The 16,491-nt window shown below is 39.2% G+C and overlaps 1 protein-coding gene across 1 annotated transcript in view; it reads right to left on the bottom strand.

Annotated features, from left to right (window-relative positions):
- The window catches only part of LOC106081077 (uncharacterized), a 113,424-nt gene extending 104,716 nt beyond the window's left edge, over nt 1-8,708 (bottom strand). Inside the window, exon 1 of the mRNA XM_059363994.1 lies at nt 7,879-8,708. Within this exon, the coding sequence (XP_059219977.1) occupies nt 7,879-8,676 (798 nt within the window). The 5' untranslated portion in view covers nt 8,677-8,708. The remainder of the gene's footprint in view (nt 1-7,878) is intronic.
- Between the last annotated feature and the right edge of the window lie 7,783 nt (nt 8,709-16,491).

Raw genomic sequence — 16,491 nt, forward strand, 5'->3', positions numbered from 1 at the left:
TGCGCAAAAATTTCATGACAATCGGACAACAAATGAGACCTGTACCTTGAAATAAATCGAATCAGGAAGTCATTCTATGCCGATCAGTATAATAAACATTGGGTATTTGCTCTTTTCCTTCTAAGCATTACAAACAAATGCTGTTTAACTAACCATTAAGAAACAGAGGACACTTCTCTCATATCAATGAGAGGTCCTTCTTTTTATAGCCGAGTCCGAACGCTGAAAAATTTTCCGCTGGATTTGAAGCCAGTCGTTCAGCGTCATAGGCGGACATGCTAACCTCCGCGCCACGGTGTAATACCCTGTTCAGCAGTTGTGATGTGGTAAATAAAAAGAAATTCTGTAGCAAAAATGACATTTTGAGTTTCTTGAGTTTTGCTGAGAGAGGTCGGAGCAATTAATGAATTTTGTATTGATAAAATATGCAATTATTTTTCTTTTTCGTTATATAAGTATCTGGGTGAAAGGGATATCTGAATTGCCCTTCTGCGAAATGTATGGCACAAATATCAAAACTGAGAAACCCTTGTATTTGTTCAATGGATGTCTTGGCCCTGTTGCTTCTCATACCCATAAAATTGTTGATGTTGTTGTGCTGTTGCCATCGTTGCCCTTGGCGTTGAGCTGAATACTTCAGCTGTCCATTCTGCTCGTTTATCTGACAGGGATACCTTACATATCTGATAAATTTATTCTGATTAAGGACAAGCTCAAAACAAAAACTGCAACAACAAAATCAAGTCTGTACATTGTTGTACAAAATTTGTGGATGTTAAAGAAAAACTGGACATGTTTGGAAAAAATCTGAGGCAAAAAGGTAACAAGTTTTCTCATCTGCAAAAGAAAATCTGTCTCAACAGGAAAAAAAAAACGAAAAAAGACAACTCACCAAAAAAAATGGCATAAACGAATTTGTCGAAAACAAACAACATCAACCTTCTTCTATAGCGTTCTTTTGTGAAACAGTGGAAAATCCTGAAGCGTCGATGGCGTACTCTGTGTTTCTGTTTGTGTGTTCATGCGAGTGTATGTGTGCGACATACTCTAGATTGCAAATATAAAAATTCATAAGTTTTCCGCGGGCAAAGTTTGTGTTGATGACAATATCGTTGATGTTGCTTTTAGTGAATCTTCTCGTTCGCCACGCTTCCAGAGAAACGAGACGTCAAACAACGCCATGTGCAAAAGGTACCCCTTAAGTCAGATGGGAATTTTAATTAAAAAACAAATATTTTTGATTACAATGTTAACATTTCAGTGGTCAGTCAATTCCTCGCCACCAGGGGGACAATAAATGTATATCTGCGAGATAAAAGTGTGTTCTAAGGTAAATATTTACTTTACATTGAGCTTTTAAGACAGCAAAAGGTCAAGAATTATTTTATACTAGCCTCCGTGATATACATTTTTGTTCTATGCAAATATCTAAAACGATTTAGCTATGTCAGTGTGTACGCCCCTTATGATGATTTGGTAACCATATCGTAAATAAGTGATATTTGGATGGGAAACTAAATTTAAACAAGTAAAAGCGTGATAAGTTCGACCGGGTCCAACCACAATGAATTCTACCAAAAATTTATTCAAACTACATTTAGTTGAAGGGCATAATTTTATTTTACATACCAAACTCTGTAAACCGAATAAGGATAATCGAGAGACCGGTTTATATGGAAGCTATATCAGGTTATAGACTGATTTGTATCGTACTTGGCACAGTTGTTGGAAGCCTTCCAGAGGCTCAAGAAGTCAAATCGGGAGATCGGTTATATATCCAAATCTGAACCGATATAGCCCAATTGCAATCCCCAACGACCTACAGCAATATCCGTCGACAGACGGACTTGCTAAGATCGAATCAGAATGTAGATCGAAACTCGGCTATAAAACAGGTCCCTTATCGTTGATAAACTCAACTTGAATCGGAAAGCACTCATTGATGCATAACAAGTAAAAGCGTGCTAAGTTCGGCCGGGCCGAATCTTATATACCCTCCACCATGGATCGCATTTGTCGAGTTATTTTCCTGGCATCTCTTCTTAGGCAAAACAGGATATAAGAAAAGATTTGCTCTGCTATTAGAGCGATATCAAGATATGGTCCGGTTTGGACCACAAATAAGTTATATGTTGGAGACCTGTGTAAAATGTCAGCCAATTCGAATAAGAATTGCGCCTTTTGGGGGCTCAAGATGTAAATTAGAGAGATCGATTTATATGGGAGCTGTATCGGGCTATAGACCGATTCAGACCATAATAAATACGTATGTTGACGGTCATGAGGGAATCCGTCGTACAAAATTTCAGGCAAATCAGATAATAATTGCGACCTCTACAGGCTGAAGAAATCAAGACCCAAGATCGGTTTATATGACAGCTATATCAGGTTATGAACCGATTTGAACCATACTTGGCACAGTTGTTGGATATCACGACAAAACACGTCGTGCACAATTTCATTCCAATCGGATAATAATTGCGCACTCTAGAGGCTCAAGAAGTCAAGAACCAAGGTCGGTTTATATGGCAGCTATATCAGGTTATGGACCGATTTGAACTGTACTTGGCATAGTTGTTGGATATTACAGCGAAACACGTCGTGCAAAATTTCATTCAAATCGGACAAGAATTGCACACTCTAGAGGCTCAAATTGTCAAGACCCAAGATCGATTTATATGACAGCTATATCAAAACATGGACCGATATGGCCCATTTACAATACCAACTGACCAACACTAATAAGAAGTATTTGTGCAAAATTTCAAGTGGCTAGCTTTACTCCTTCGGAAGTTAGCGTGCTTTTGACAGACAGACGGACGGACGGACAGACGGACGGACGGACAGACGGACGGACGGACAGACGGACGGACATGGCTAGATCGGCATAAAATTTCGCGACGATCTAGAATATATATACTTTATGGGGTCTCAGACGAATATTTCGAGTAGTTACAAACAGAATGACGAAATTAGTATACCCCCCATCTTATGGTGGAGGGTATAAAAAGTTTGCCCTGCACGGTTCCTGGGAAAATTTTTACTTTACTCCCAAATGCTTTTATTATGAGCCCCATATTACTGTATTGGTAAATATTTCGGGGGTGGTCACTAGGTCATTTATGTAAATGTAAGATTCGTGCTCTACTTTCAGAAGCATTTCGTATGAGTCCCATAATGGCATGATCGGTACATAAGTTGTGTTTAACTGTGGGGTCTTCGTCCCGATAATAAATATACATTCCCGAAAATTAATAAATTTCCACACCAAATAGCTTTTATATAATAGGGAGGTATTATGGGGTGGTGCGGCTCCCCAAACACATGGCTCTATATTGTCGTGATTGGTCTATATATCCATTTGGAGGTTTTGGGCGGCACCCGCTACATCCGTCCCCAACAACTGAAAACCATGTTTTTTCTTCGGAGACTGTTAGAGTGCAAAAAATTTCGAATGAATCGCATTACCAATCTCCGAGATCTGGTATTTTTGAAATTAGGGTAATGAGAAGTGCTTTTTAGGGGAAACATTTCGATTCATATCATGGATATCAAATTCGTGTCCACTCCCATATCCCTTTACTTTGAACCCCATATTGTTGTGGCCTGTAAGTATGAACCGTTTGGAGGCTGTTTTGGGGCTGGGGCAACCTCCAGAACTTTGCCATGAAAATAGAAAGGTGGGCCAATCTGACGCACCACGTTTCCTCAATAAAACGATTTCGATATCTGGCAAGGTCAAATACTTAGGAGTGATCTTGGATAGGAAACTCAATTGGAAGTATCACATTCAGGTGCGTACTGAGAAGACTCACAGATGTTGAACACTATGTAGACGGGCCGTAGGCTCGACATGGGGCCGAGTCCACTGGCTATACAGGAGCACGATTAAAGCAATACTTACTTACGCCTCTCTAGTTTGGTGGACTGCTGTGGAGAAAAAGTGCAATATAAGGAGCATACAACAAGTTCAGAGAACATGTTGTCTTGGCATAGACGGAGCGATTAAGGCCATGCCCACTAGGGCACTGGAGACTTTTCTCGATATCCGACCCATTGTCATACAGAATAAATTTGAGGCTGCCACTACGGCTATGAGACTTAAGGCGATGGAAGAATGGATTGAGGAAACCAGGAAGGTATGGAAAAGGTTTCCGATCGGATACCTGAGACGACACTTGAGGTCGAGTGGGAGGCACTGCTGCCAGCGGCACACTCTTGGATTGACGGTACCCCAGTATTGCCATCTGGAAAATCATGTTACACGGACGTCAAGTGTGAACATCTCTACGGATAGTAAAATTGCCATAAGGGCAATAGCAACCAGGACGGTAAGTTCACGAACAATCTTGCAGTGTAAGAAGGAGATTAACGCCTTCTCTGAGGATGGCAAAATCCGCATCGTTTGGGTGCCGGTCCATAACGGAGTAAGGGAGAATGAAATGGCAGACGATATGGCAGTGAAGGCCACATAACTGCCGTCAATAAACTTGGTTTGATACATTTGTTCGAAGTCGCAACAGAACGCATGCCAAATTTCTGCAAATCTGACAAAAATTGCGGCTTGTATGAACTCGAGGAATCAAATCGTGTGATCGGTTTATATGGGAGCTATATCAGGTTATAGACCGATTTGAACCGTACTCGGCTCCGATGTTGGGAATCATAACAGAATACTATGTGCAAAGTTTCAGCCAAATCGGATGAAAATTGAGGCTTCCAGGGGTCAAGAAGTCAAATCGGGATATCGGTTGATATGGTAATAGACCAATTTGAACTGTATTTGGCACATTTGTTGGAAGTTATAACAGAAGGCTATGTGCCAAATCGACAAAATCGGCTTAAATGGACCCATGAAGTCATTTTGGAGCTATATCCAAATCTGAACCGATATCGCCCATTTGCAATCCTCAACGACTTACATCAATTTAAAGTATCTGTACAAAATTTCAAGCGTTTAGCTCTACGGGTTCGACCACTATCGTGATTTCAACAGACGGGCGGACTGACGGACGGACTACGGACGGAATACGGACATATCTATTGGGTTGCCCAAAAAGTAATTGCGGGTTTTTTTTAAAGAAAGTAAATGCATTTTTAATAAAACTTAGAATGAACTTTAATCAAATATACTTTTTTACACTTTTCTTCTAAAGCAAGCTAAAAGTAACAGCTGATAACTGACAGAAGAAAGAATACAATTACAGAGTCACAAGCTGTGAAAAAATTTGTCTACGCCAACTACATGAAAAATCAGCAATTACTTTTTGGGCAACCCAATATTTCGAATCAGAATTTCGAGACGATAAAGGATATATAAAATTTATGGGATCCTAGATTAACATTTCGAGGCATACCCCTATCCTATGGATGTGGGTTTTCGAGGTGTTACAAACGGAATGACTAGATTGGTATAGCCCCATCTTATGAAGATGGGTAAACAAATTTATGTATTGAAGCAAGTTTTTTCAATAAAGACTAATCAATGAAGTGAACTTGTTTGTACGGATTTATGAGCACTATCCATTAAAAAAAATGCAAATCAGACTATAAATGAAGATTTAGCAACTCTAAACATTTTTTTGCTCTTCACCATAGGATAGGGGGTGTACTTATTTTGTTATTCTGTTTGTAACACTTCGAAATATGCGTCTAAGACCCCATAAAGTATATATATATATATATATATATATATATATATATATATATATATATATATATATATATATATATATATATATATATATATATATATATATATATATATATATATATATATATATATATATATATATATATATATATATATATATATATATATATATATATATATATATATATATATATATATATATATATATATATATATATATATATTCTTGATCGTTATGACATTTTAAGTCGATCTAGTCATGTCCGTCCGTCTGTCCATTCGTCCGTCCATTTGTCTATCGAAAGTACGCTTACTTTCGAAGAAGTAAAGCTAAGGGCTTGAAATTTTGTACAAATAGTTTTTATTAGTGTTGGTCGGTTGAGATTATAAATGGGCCAAATCGGTCCATGTTTTGATATAGCTGCCATATGATCCGATTTTGGGTCGTGACTTCTTGAGCCTCTAGAGGGCGCAATTCTCGTCCTATTGGACTGAAATTTTACGTCTGCTGTTTTTGTATCACTTTTAAAACTGTGCTTAGTATGGGTCAAATCGCTCCATAACCTGATATAGCTGCCATATAAAGCGATCACGGGTCTTGACTTCTTGAGCCTCTAGAGGGCGCAATCCTCGTCCTATTGGACTGAAATTTTCACTTGGTGTTTTGGTATCACTTCCAACAACTGTGCTAAGTATGGTTCAAATTGGTTCATAACCTGATATAGCTGCCATATAGACCGATCATGGGTCTTGACTTCTTCAGCTTTTAGAGGGCGGAATTCTCATCAGGTTTGGCTTAGATTTTACATGTAGTGTTTCGATATCACTTCCAACTACTATTCTAGGTATGGTTCAAATCGGTTCATTACCTACTATAGCTGCCATATAAACCGATCTGGGATTTTGACTTCTTGAGCCTCTAGAGTGCGCAATTCGCATCTGATTTGGCAGAAAATTTGTACAACAACTTCTCCGATGGCCTTCAACATACATGTTCAATATGGTCTGAATCGATATATAGCTTCTATATAACCCGTTCTCCCGATTTTGCTTCTTGAGACCTTACAAAGCGCAATTCTTATCTGAATGGACAGAAATATTACACAATGACTTCTACAATATTCAGCATTCAATTCCTTTATGGTCCGAATCGAACTATAACTTGATATAGTTCCAATATCATAACAATTCTTATTCATTATTCTTTGTTTGACTAAAAAGAGACACAGCGCGAAGAACTCGACAAATGCTATCCATGGATGAGTGTATATAAGATTCGGCCCGGCCGAACTTAGCACGCTCTTACTTGTTCGAAATACCGAGGTGCCCAACTTTAGGGGCCTGCCAAAAAGTCTCCCTCACAACCTGGTGGAATTTTGCACACAACTTCGTTAACACCTCAGCTCTGACCATTTTCAAAGAGATATCTCTTCCCGTTCTCAAATGTCATAGTTTTTTTGATTTTCTTCCACTATGCGCTGTTAAATCATTGCAAACCGAATGACCAAATGAATATACCTCCACCGTAGCAGCAAAGGTTAGCATGTCCGCCTATGACGCTGAACGCCTAGGTTCAAATCCTGGCGAGACCAGAAAAGATTTTCAACGATGGTTTTCCCCTCCTAATGCTCATTTGTGAGGTACTATGCCATGTAAAACTTCTCTCCAAAGAAGTGACGCACTGCGCCACGCCGTTCGGACTCGGCTATAAAAAGGAGGGCCCCTTATCATTGAGCTTAAAACTTGAATCGGACTGCACTCATTGATATGTGAGAAGTTTGCCCTTGTTCTTTAGTGGAAAGTTCATGGGCAAAATTTGCAAATTTTCCTATTGTGGTGGACATAAAAATCCATGGAGTTTTTTGCTTGATCCTTTTTACTTTCTATCTATAAAAAGAACTTGACAAATGCGATCAATGGGGGATGGTATACAATATTCGGCCCTACCGCACTTAGCTCGTTTTCACTTGTTTTGACTTTAAGGCCAAACTTTTTAAAATTGGTACAACTACAATAGTTCTCCATTATGCTTTAGATAACGATTTAACGAAAGAAAAGTTTCTCATAATAATGTAATAACTTTAAATTCTTGTTTTAATTCGCCAAACTAACAAGTTCGTAAACCAAAAAAATTGTATTTTAAAGATTTTATTATGTCGGAGCGGAGCGCTCCGCTCCCTCTCCGTTATGGGTAAAAAAAAATTCTCTTTTTTTTTTTGAATTACCTTTTGTACGTGTTTTGTTAATGACGATAGAATATTCGCTTGAGCTTCCTCCTCGTTCAATATTTCGGAATTGGCCATATTTATTCTAGAAATACCCATTTGCGTATCTTGTATTGAATCTTGGCTTTCGTTAATCTCCCGGTGGTTTTCGCCCTTATCTGTAGCGTCGGATATTCCGACATTTATTTTTGACATGGCGGGTGCATAGGAAGTATGACAAGATTTTTGTTCCAGGGATGACTGATATAAGGCAAGGTGCGAAGATGCAGTGGTTCGAACATTTTCTAAGACACCCCTAGTTGTCTTACTTGGTGAAGCCTTAGCTTGTGCGAAAGCATTTTCCTCCTTCATTTCAATTTTAATCTTTCCCTCACTAGGAGGTGGCGGAGGTGGTTTGTTTAATAACGCATTAATGTCGGGGCTTAGCTTCGCAGTAGCAGAGGGTGTACGGCCGTTTTCTTCATACTGTAAATTCATATCTTTATCCATTGCCTCAGATTGTTTGGGAGCCACATGTATTAAAGCCTCTGGAGGGGGTAAAGGGGGCGGCAGTGGTGGTGGCAATGGTGGCACATAAGCCATTACCCCCAGTTGTCTATTACAGTAACAGGTTGCACTTGCTTGAGGGACCATCATGCTACAAATATGTTGATGTTGTTGTTGTCCACAAAGGTGCTGAAGAATGTATCTGCATCCCCAACAATAATCTGTCTTATTTAGTGGGTAAGGTGACGATCTTATGCGTGTGCCGGAATGCTTGGAGCTACACTGACAGGAGCATGAACCCACAGAAGCCATTGTAACAACTTTGCTATATTGTTTTTGTTGTCGTTCTTCAACGAATTCAAACTTGAAACATACTTTTGAATCTGTAATGAAAGGTATTAAAAATTGTTTCATGAGAAATTCATAAGTCATAATAAAATATTCATAAGTTTTTATATACGACCATGTGTTTGTCTGCAATATAGCACATAATCAGCCATTGAAGTCAGTGTCTTTTGAGTTAAAGACAAAAGGGAAACCAATCTTTCATATCAAAGCATTTAAAGTTCCAAGAATGTCAAACTCTCTGGAATTTTTATAACCTCCACCATAGGATGGGGGTTTACTAATTTCATCATTCTGTTTGTAACTCCTCGAAATATTCGTCTAAGAACCCATAAAGTATACATATTCTTGACCGTCATGACATTTTAAGTCGAAATAGCCATGTCCGTCCGCCAGTCAATCGTTCTGTCTGCCGAAAGCAAGCTCACTTTCGAAGGAATATAGCTAGCCGCTTGAAATTTTGCATAAATGCTTCTTATAAGTGCAGGTTGGTTGGGATTGTAAATGGGCCATATCGGTTCATGTTTGGATATAGGTGGTTCTTGAATTCTTGAGCCCCTAGAGGACATGAGGTGTTTTTTAATGACTTCCAACACCAGTGCTAAATACGGTTTAAATCGGTCTATAATCGGATATAGCTGTCATATAAACCGATCTGGGATCATGATTTATTGAGCCATTATAGGGCGCAATTTTCTTCCGATTTGGCTGAAATTTTGCCTAAGGTATTTTTTATGACTTTCAACATCTTTGCTAGATATGGTTCAAATCCGTCCGTCCGTCTGGCGAAAGCACGTTAATTTTTGAAGGAGAAGAGCTAGCCGCATGAAATTTTGCACAAATACTTCTCATTGGTGTAGATCGGTTGAGATTGTAAATGGGCCAAATCGGTCCATGTTTCGATATAGCTGCCATATAAACCGATCTTGGGTCTTCACTTCTTGAGCCTTTAGAGGGCGCAATTATCGTCCGATTTAACTGAAATTTTGCACGTAGTGTTTTGGTGGTACTTCCAACAACTACAATAAGTATGGTTTTAATCGGTCCATGTTTTGATATAGCTGCCATATAAACCGATCTTGGGTCTTGATTTCTTGAGTCTATAGAGGGCGCAATTATCGTCCGTTTTAACTGAAATTTTGAACGTAGTGTTTTGGTATCACTTTCAACAACTGTGTTTAGTATGATTCAAATCGGTTCATGTTTTATAAACCGATCTTGGGTCTTGATTTTTGAGCCTTTAGAGTGCGCAATTATTTTCCGATAGGAATGAAATTTTGCACGACGTGTTTTGTTATGATATCCAACAACTGTGCCAAGTATGGTTCAAATCGGTCAATAACCTGATATAGCTGCCATATAAATCGATCTTGGGTCTTGACTTCTTGAACCTCTAGAGTGCGCAATTCGTATCCGATTGGAATGAAATTTAGCACGACGTGTTTTGTCATGATATCCAACAACTGTGTCAAGTATGGTTCAAATCGGTCCATAACCTGATATAGCTGTCATATAAACCGATCTTGGGTCTTGACTTCTTGAGCCTCTAAAGGGCGCAATTCTTATTCGATTTGAATGAATTTTGGCACGACGTGTTTTGTTATGATATCCAAAAACTGTGCCAAGTATTTTTCAAAGCGGTTCATAACCTGATATAGCTGTCATATAAACCGATCTGGGATCTTGACTTCTTGAGCGTGTAGAGGTCGCAATTATTATCCGATTTGCCTGAAACTTTGTACGACATATTCTCCCATGACCATCAACATACGTTTTTATTATATTCTGAATCGGTCTATAGCCCGATACAGCTTCCATTTAAATCGATCTCTCTATTTTACTTCTTAAGCCCCCAAAAGGCGCAATTCATATTCGAATTGCGCCCTTTGGCTGACATTTTACATAGGTCTCCAACATATAATTTAATTGTGGTCCAAACCGGACCATATCTTGATATCGCTCTAATAGCAGAGCAAATCTTTTCTTATATCCTGTTTTGCCTAAGAAGAGATGACGGGAAAAGAACTCGACAAATGCGATCAATGGTGGAGGGTATATAAGATTCGGCCCGGCCGAACTTAGCACGCTCCTACTTGTTTTTTAAATAATTTTTTAAATAAATATATATTTGATGCAAAGTAAAAAAGTATGAATGATGCAAAGCTTAAGCTACAAGCAAAAAAAAAATTAATGAAGTAAAAACCAGCTAAGATCAAAGCCGATTCTTGATAGCCCATCACCATGGATTTTGCTGAATATTTCATTTCATCTTAGTTTATTGGAAAATAATTCTGTAAATTTTTGTCAAATCAGATCAGGGACTGTAGAAAACTACATACGTAAGCCACCGAAGCTCAGAGGTTGGCATTTCCGCTTATGACGAAGAACGTATGTGTTCGAATGGTGGTGAGAACACAATCAAATAATTTTTAGCGGTAGTTATGCCATGTAAAAATTTCTCTCGAAAGAGGGTGGGAGACGGAATAGAACCGAAAAAAAAAACACTAGAAAACAAGTAAAAAGGCGTTAAGTTCGGCCGGGCCAAACTTTGGATACCCACCACCTCAGGTATATATGTAAACCAACTTTCATCAAAATTCGGTGAAAATTTCATACCTTATACTCATATACCTCATACCGATTTGAGCTATATACGACACGGATGTCGAAAAGCCGAACATAAGTCACTGTGTCAAATTTCAGTGAAATCGGATTATAAATGCGCCTTTTATGGGGCCAAGACTTTAAATCGAGATATCGGTCTACATGGCAGCTATATCCAAATCTGGACCGATTTGGGCCAAGTTGCATAAACATGTCGAAAAGCCTAACACTAAGCACTGTCCCAAATTTCGGCGAAATCGGACAATAAATGCCTCTTTTATTGGCCTTAAACCTTAAATCCAGAGATCGGTCTATATGGCAGCTATATTAAAATCTGGACCGATCTGGGGAAAAATGAAGAAGGACGTCGAAGAGCCTAACCAAACTCACTGTCTCAAATTTCAGCGACATCGGACAATAAATGCGTCTTTTATGGCCCCAAAACCTAAAACCTAGATATCGGTCTATATGGCAGCTATATCCAAATTTGGACCAATCTGTGCGATATTGCAGAAGTATGTCAGGGGGTTAACTTTACTCACTGTTCCAAATTTCGGGGACATCGGGCAATAAATGAGCATTTTATGGGCCCAAAACCATAAATCAAGAAATCGGTCTATATGGCAGCTATATCCAAATTTGAACCGATCTGGACCAAATTGAAGAAATATGTCAAAGGGCCTAACACATCTCACTGTCCCAAATTTCAGCAAAATCGGATAATGAATATGGCTATTATGGGCCTTGCACCATAAATCGGAGGATCGATCTATATGGCAGCTATATCCAAATCTGGACCGATCTGAGCCAAATTGACGAAGGATATTGAAGGGCCTAACACAACTCACTGTCCCAAATTTCAACAAAATCGGATAATAAATGTGGCTTTTGTGGGCCCAAGACCATAAACCGAAGGATCGGTCTATATGGCAGCTATATCCAAATCTGAACCGATCTGAGCCAAATTAAAGAAACATTTCAAAGGGCCTAAGACAACTCACTGTCCCAAATTTCAGCGAAATCGGACCATAAATGTGGCTTTTATGAGCCTTAGACCCTAAATCGGAGGATCGGTCTATATGGCAGCTATATCCAAATCTGGACCGATCTGAGCCAAATTGACAAAGGATATTGAAGGGCCTAACACAACTCACTGTCCCAAATTTCAACAAAATCGGATAATAAATGTGGCTTTTATGGGCCTAAGACCCTAAATCGGCGGATCGGTCTATATGGGGGCTATATGAAGATATAGTCCGATATAGCCCATCTTCGAACTTAACCGGCTTATGGACAAAAAAAGAATCTGTGCAAAATTTCAGCTCAATATCTCTATTTTTAAAGACTGTAGCGTGATTTCAACAGACAGACGGACAGACGGACGGACATGGCTAGATCGTCTTAGATTTTTACGCTGATCAAGAATATATATACTTTATAGGGTCAGAAATGGATATTTAGATGTGTTGCAAACGGAATGACAAAATGAATATACCCCCATCCTTCGGTGGTGGGTATAAAAATGTCGTGTGCGAACGGGTCTTTGAAATTGAATGTCCGGGTACCTTTTGGCAGTCCCCTAAGATGGCAGCGAGGAACTGCTGACATCAGGTCGCAATGACTGGTCGGCCTAATCCGCGGGGTCATAGGGGGAGACACTCTGAAGAACAAGAACGTCATCAGAAGGAAAACTATCAAGAGAACTCCATAGTACATGAATGCCGGCGCTCACCACCCGAGTAACCAGACTTATCAACCTATCCGGTACCAACAAAATCAAATAGGATGCAGCGGCCGTAGACGCATTAATCAAATCAGGCTGTCCCGACATGGAAACGGCTGTGTTGGCACGAATATCCCGAACATCAGGAGTGGCGGTGTGTTAACTGAGGCGTAATCGAAAACCAAAGGCGCGGGCCTCCTTCCCTTAGAAGACTTGTTCTCAGGTCATTTGAACTTGTCGAAAAACTGCTCAAGCCACTTAAACAAAAACTATCATAAGCAGAGTTTTTCCAAAACAAAGCAAATTAAAAACAAGTAAAAAGACATAAAGTTCGGCTGGGCCGAACTTTGGATACCCACCACCGCGGGTATGTAAGAAAACGCCCTTTCGACATAATCCGGTGAAAATTGGATAACTTATGCACCCAAATTCGACACAGATGTTGAGTGGTCTACAAAATCGGGTAATAAATAAAGCTATTATGAGCTTCAGACCCTTAATCGGCACATCGGTCCCAATACTCAATTTTTGAAGGCTGTAGAGTGATTACAACAGAGGGACGGACAGACATACGTACATTGTTAAATCGTCTTAGAATTTTACGACGATCCGAAATATATATACTTTGTAGGGTCAGAAATTGATACTTGTGAGATACTTTGCCAGGTAAAAAATTCTCTCTAAAGAGGATTCGCTCAGTGGCACGCCGTTCAAGCTCTTCTATAAAAACGGGCCCTTTCCATTAATCGTAAGCTTGAATTGAACAGCACTCGGTGGCATGTTAGAAACTTTCCCCTGTTTCTTAACGGAATCTTCATGGGCAAAATTACATTTTTACCTAATCAAATGGTGCTGCACCTCCCAAATGTCGCCAGCATTAAGGGGGGATAACCACCGCTGAAATTTTTTCCCAATGTTCTCTCCAGGATTCGAACCCAAGCGTTCACCGCCATAGGCTGACATGGTAAGTGATTAACTCATTAACTCAGACAGCATTCATTAACGATAAAAAAAGTCTGCCTTCATGATGATTATAAGAAAATTTCCATTTTTACTTGCATTTGCACGGATTCTACCTTCGCATACATGTTTTTATATCGACTATATGGACATTTTGAGAAAGATCAAAGATATATATATTTATCTTGCCTGTTCCATATGTTTACTCACTGCTATTTCTGAAGCTTTCATGAATGTTCCGAAATCCGAGTCATGACCACATGTGTGTGTGTGAGAGAGAGAGAGCCACTCTAAGCTCCTGCATAAAAATCTACATGACATCTACAACAGCGAACAGGACAAGACCTAGCGTAAATTGTTAAACTCTGATGAGGAACCATGTACGTGTTCTCGGAGCAACTATGGCCAGAATGCCAGGTTGTAATCAACATTTCTACTTCCTATCATCTGTGGAGAACAACTTGTTATTTTTTCAGCTGTTGGTGGGGGAGTGCGTTGGCCGGTTTGTCCGTTGGCCTTAATTAAATTTAAATATTTCATCACCGAAAAATTGCTTGTTTCAAACAACAACAACTACACCAACGACAAAGAGAGAGAGAGAGAGAGAGAGAGAGAGAGAGAGAGAAGGTAACTCCCACCGCCTTGTGCTAAAAAAATAACAACGAAAAACAACATCCATCCAACATTCAACTATGAGAAACACACAAAAAAAAAACAACATATGAAACGAAAAGCAAATACGGTCCATGCCGCATCATGGTCTCGAAAAGTACCCAACTCTGCGAGGATTGTGTCTGTTTTGTGGAGCTTCGGAGGGTTTTCGTTTACTTTAGGAAACCGTTGTTGTTCACTTACCACACTTCACATTCAATTGAGTTGAATAATTGCCACATGCTTTATGGCCAACAGTTTTTGACACTTTTTTGTTCCGGCCAGCGGCAGCAGCTCCAGCATCCGGATAGCTGGCCATGGCAGGCTGTTGTGTGGTCGAGTTACACCCCAGCTTCTCTCTGACAAAGGTTAATAATATTTAATTCTATTTAAATGTTTTATACAACGAACATCCTAACAAAGAGACGATTAAAGTTTTCTGCACCAAAAACACAGAAAAGGAATTATGGGAACAATGCGGCATTGCTAGCGCAACAAAACAATACCACAGTATTGTGAGCTTTTGAGGGAGCAGAAAATGAAAATTAAAGGTATTGGGCCAAAGAGGTTTCATCATGAAAAAAAAAAAACACTTTTTAAGGGTTTAAAGACAAATGTTGCCCATGCCATGCTCTTATGTAGGTGTTGAAAACAAATACAAATGTATTTGAAATTTTCAATTTGGTTTGCAATAACTTTACATGAAGAATTTAGTATGAGCCTTGAAACGAGATTTGTTTTTTTATCCTCGAAGAATATGTTTATTAGTCTATTGAAAAATTTATTATGAATGTCCATTTGGTATATTCTAGAAAAGACTTCAAATAAAGAAAACTTCTTGTGAAATAGGTCCAATAATACAAATGCTTGAAGCAGACTGTTTATTATCCTTCACCACTGAATGCAAAATGCAAATTCTGCCCTTGAACATTCCACTAAGGATCTGGGGCAAACTTCTCACATACCACTGAAAGAACCTTCCACTACTTAATTATAAATAAAATTGCCTATAATATGAGACAGCAAATGTTACCTGTCCAATGGTTACAAACCTAAATAGACAGACAGATGGACATGATTAATCGAATCAGGAACTGATTTAGCGACGATCACTAAACTAAAGGAATGCATACAGTGCCACAGTAGTGTTGAAGTCACTGTAATTCTTCAAGTCATTGTACAGGTCTTGAATTTAGTCTCTCTGCTTCAGTTGGAATGGTATTCGGGAGTACAGTAGGGCTGGCCGTCCTGAGCCCAAAACCTCCTCAAGAGTACCGACCAAAATCAAGAGGACCGACTGAGACAATATGAGACTCAAATACATGATATTTGGGAGTAGAGTACGAATATGATAGAAAAAATTGGGTCCAAGTCCCCAAACCGCCACTCATAGTCATATTGGACGATCATGCCAATACGGGGCTCAAATGAAAAGTATTGGGGAGTAGATAACGAGTAATATATTAAAAATGATGTCCTAGTGATAATCATGGGGTCAACTGAAAAGTAGTTGGGAGTAGATTACGAATATGAAATTAAAATTGTATTCAAGTATCTAGGTGACCCTTTACCTCCAAATAGGTTAAAAGACACATCACGACAATGTTGGGATCAAGAAATTTTTAAGTACAGTGCGAACTGTCTTGCTAGTCTACCAAAGTGCAGAGGTTAGTATGTCCACGTATGACGCTGAACGCTTGTGTTCGAATATTGGTGAGAACATCAGAAAACATTTTTAAGCTGGCAATGCTGGCGCCATTTGTGAGGTACTTTGCCATATAAAAGCTTCCCTCAAAGAGGTGTCGCACTGCGGCACGCTGTACGGACTCGGCTATAAAGAGGAG

The sequence above is a fragment of the Stomoxys calcitrans genome, chromosome 2, assembly GCF_963082655.1.
Source record: "Stomoxys calcitrans chromosome 2, idStoCalc2.1, whole genome shotgun sequence".
Lineage (NCBI taxonomy): Eukaryota > Metazoa > Arthropoda > Insecta > Diptera > Muscidae > Stomoxys > Stomoxys calcitrans.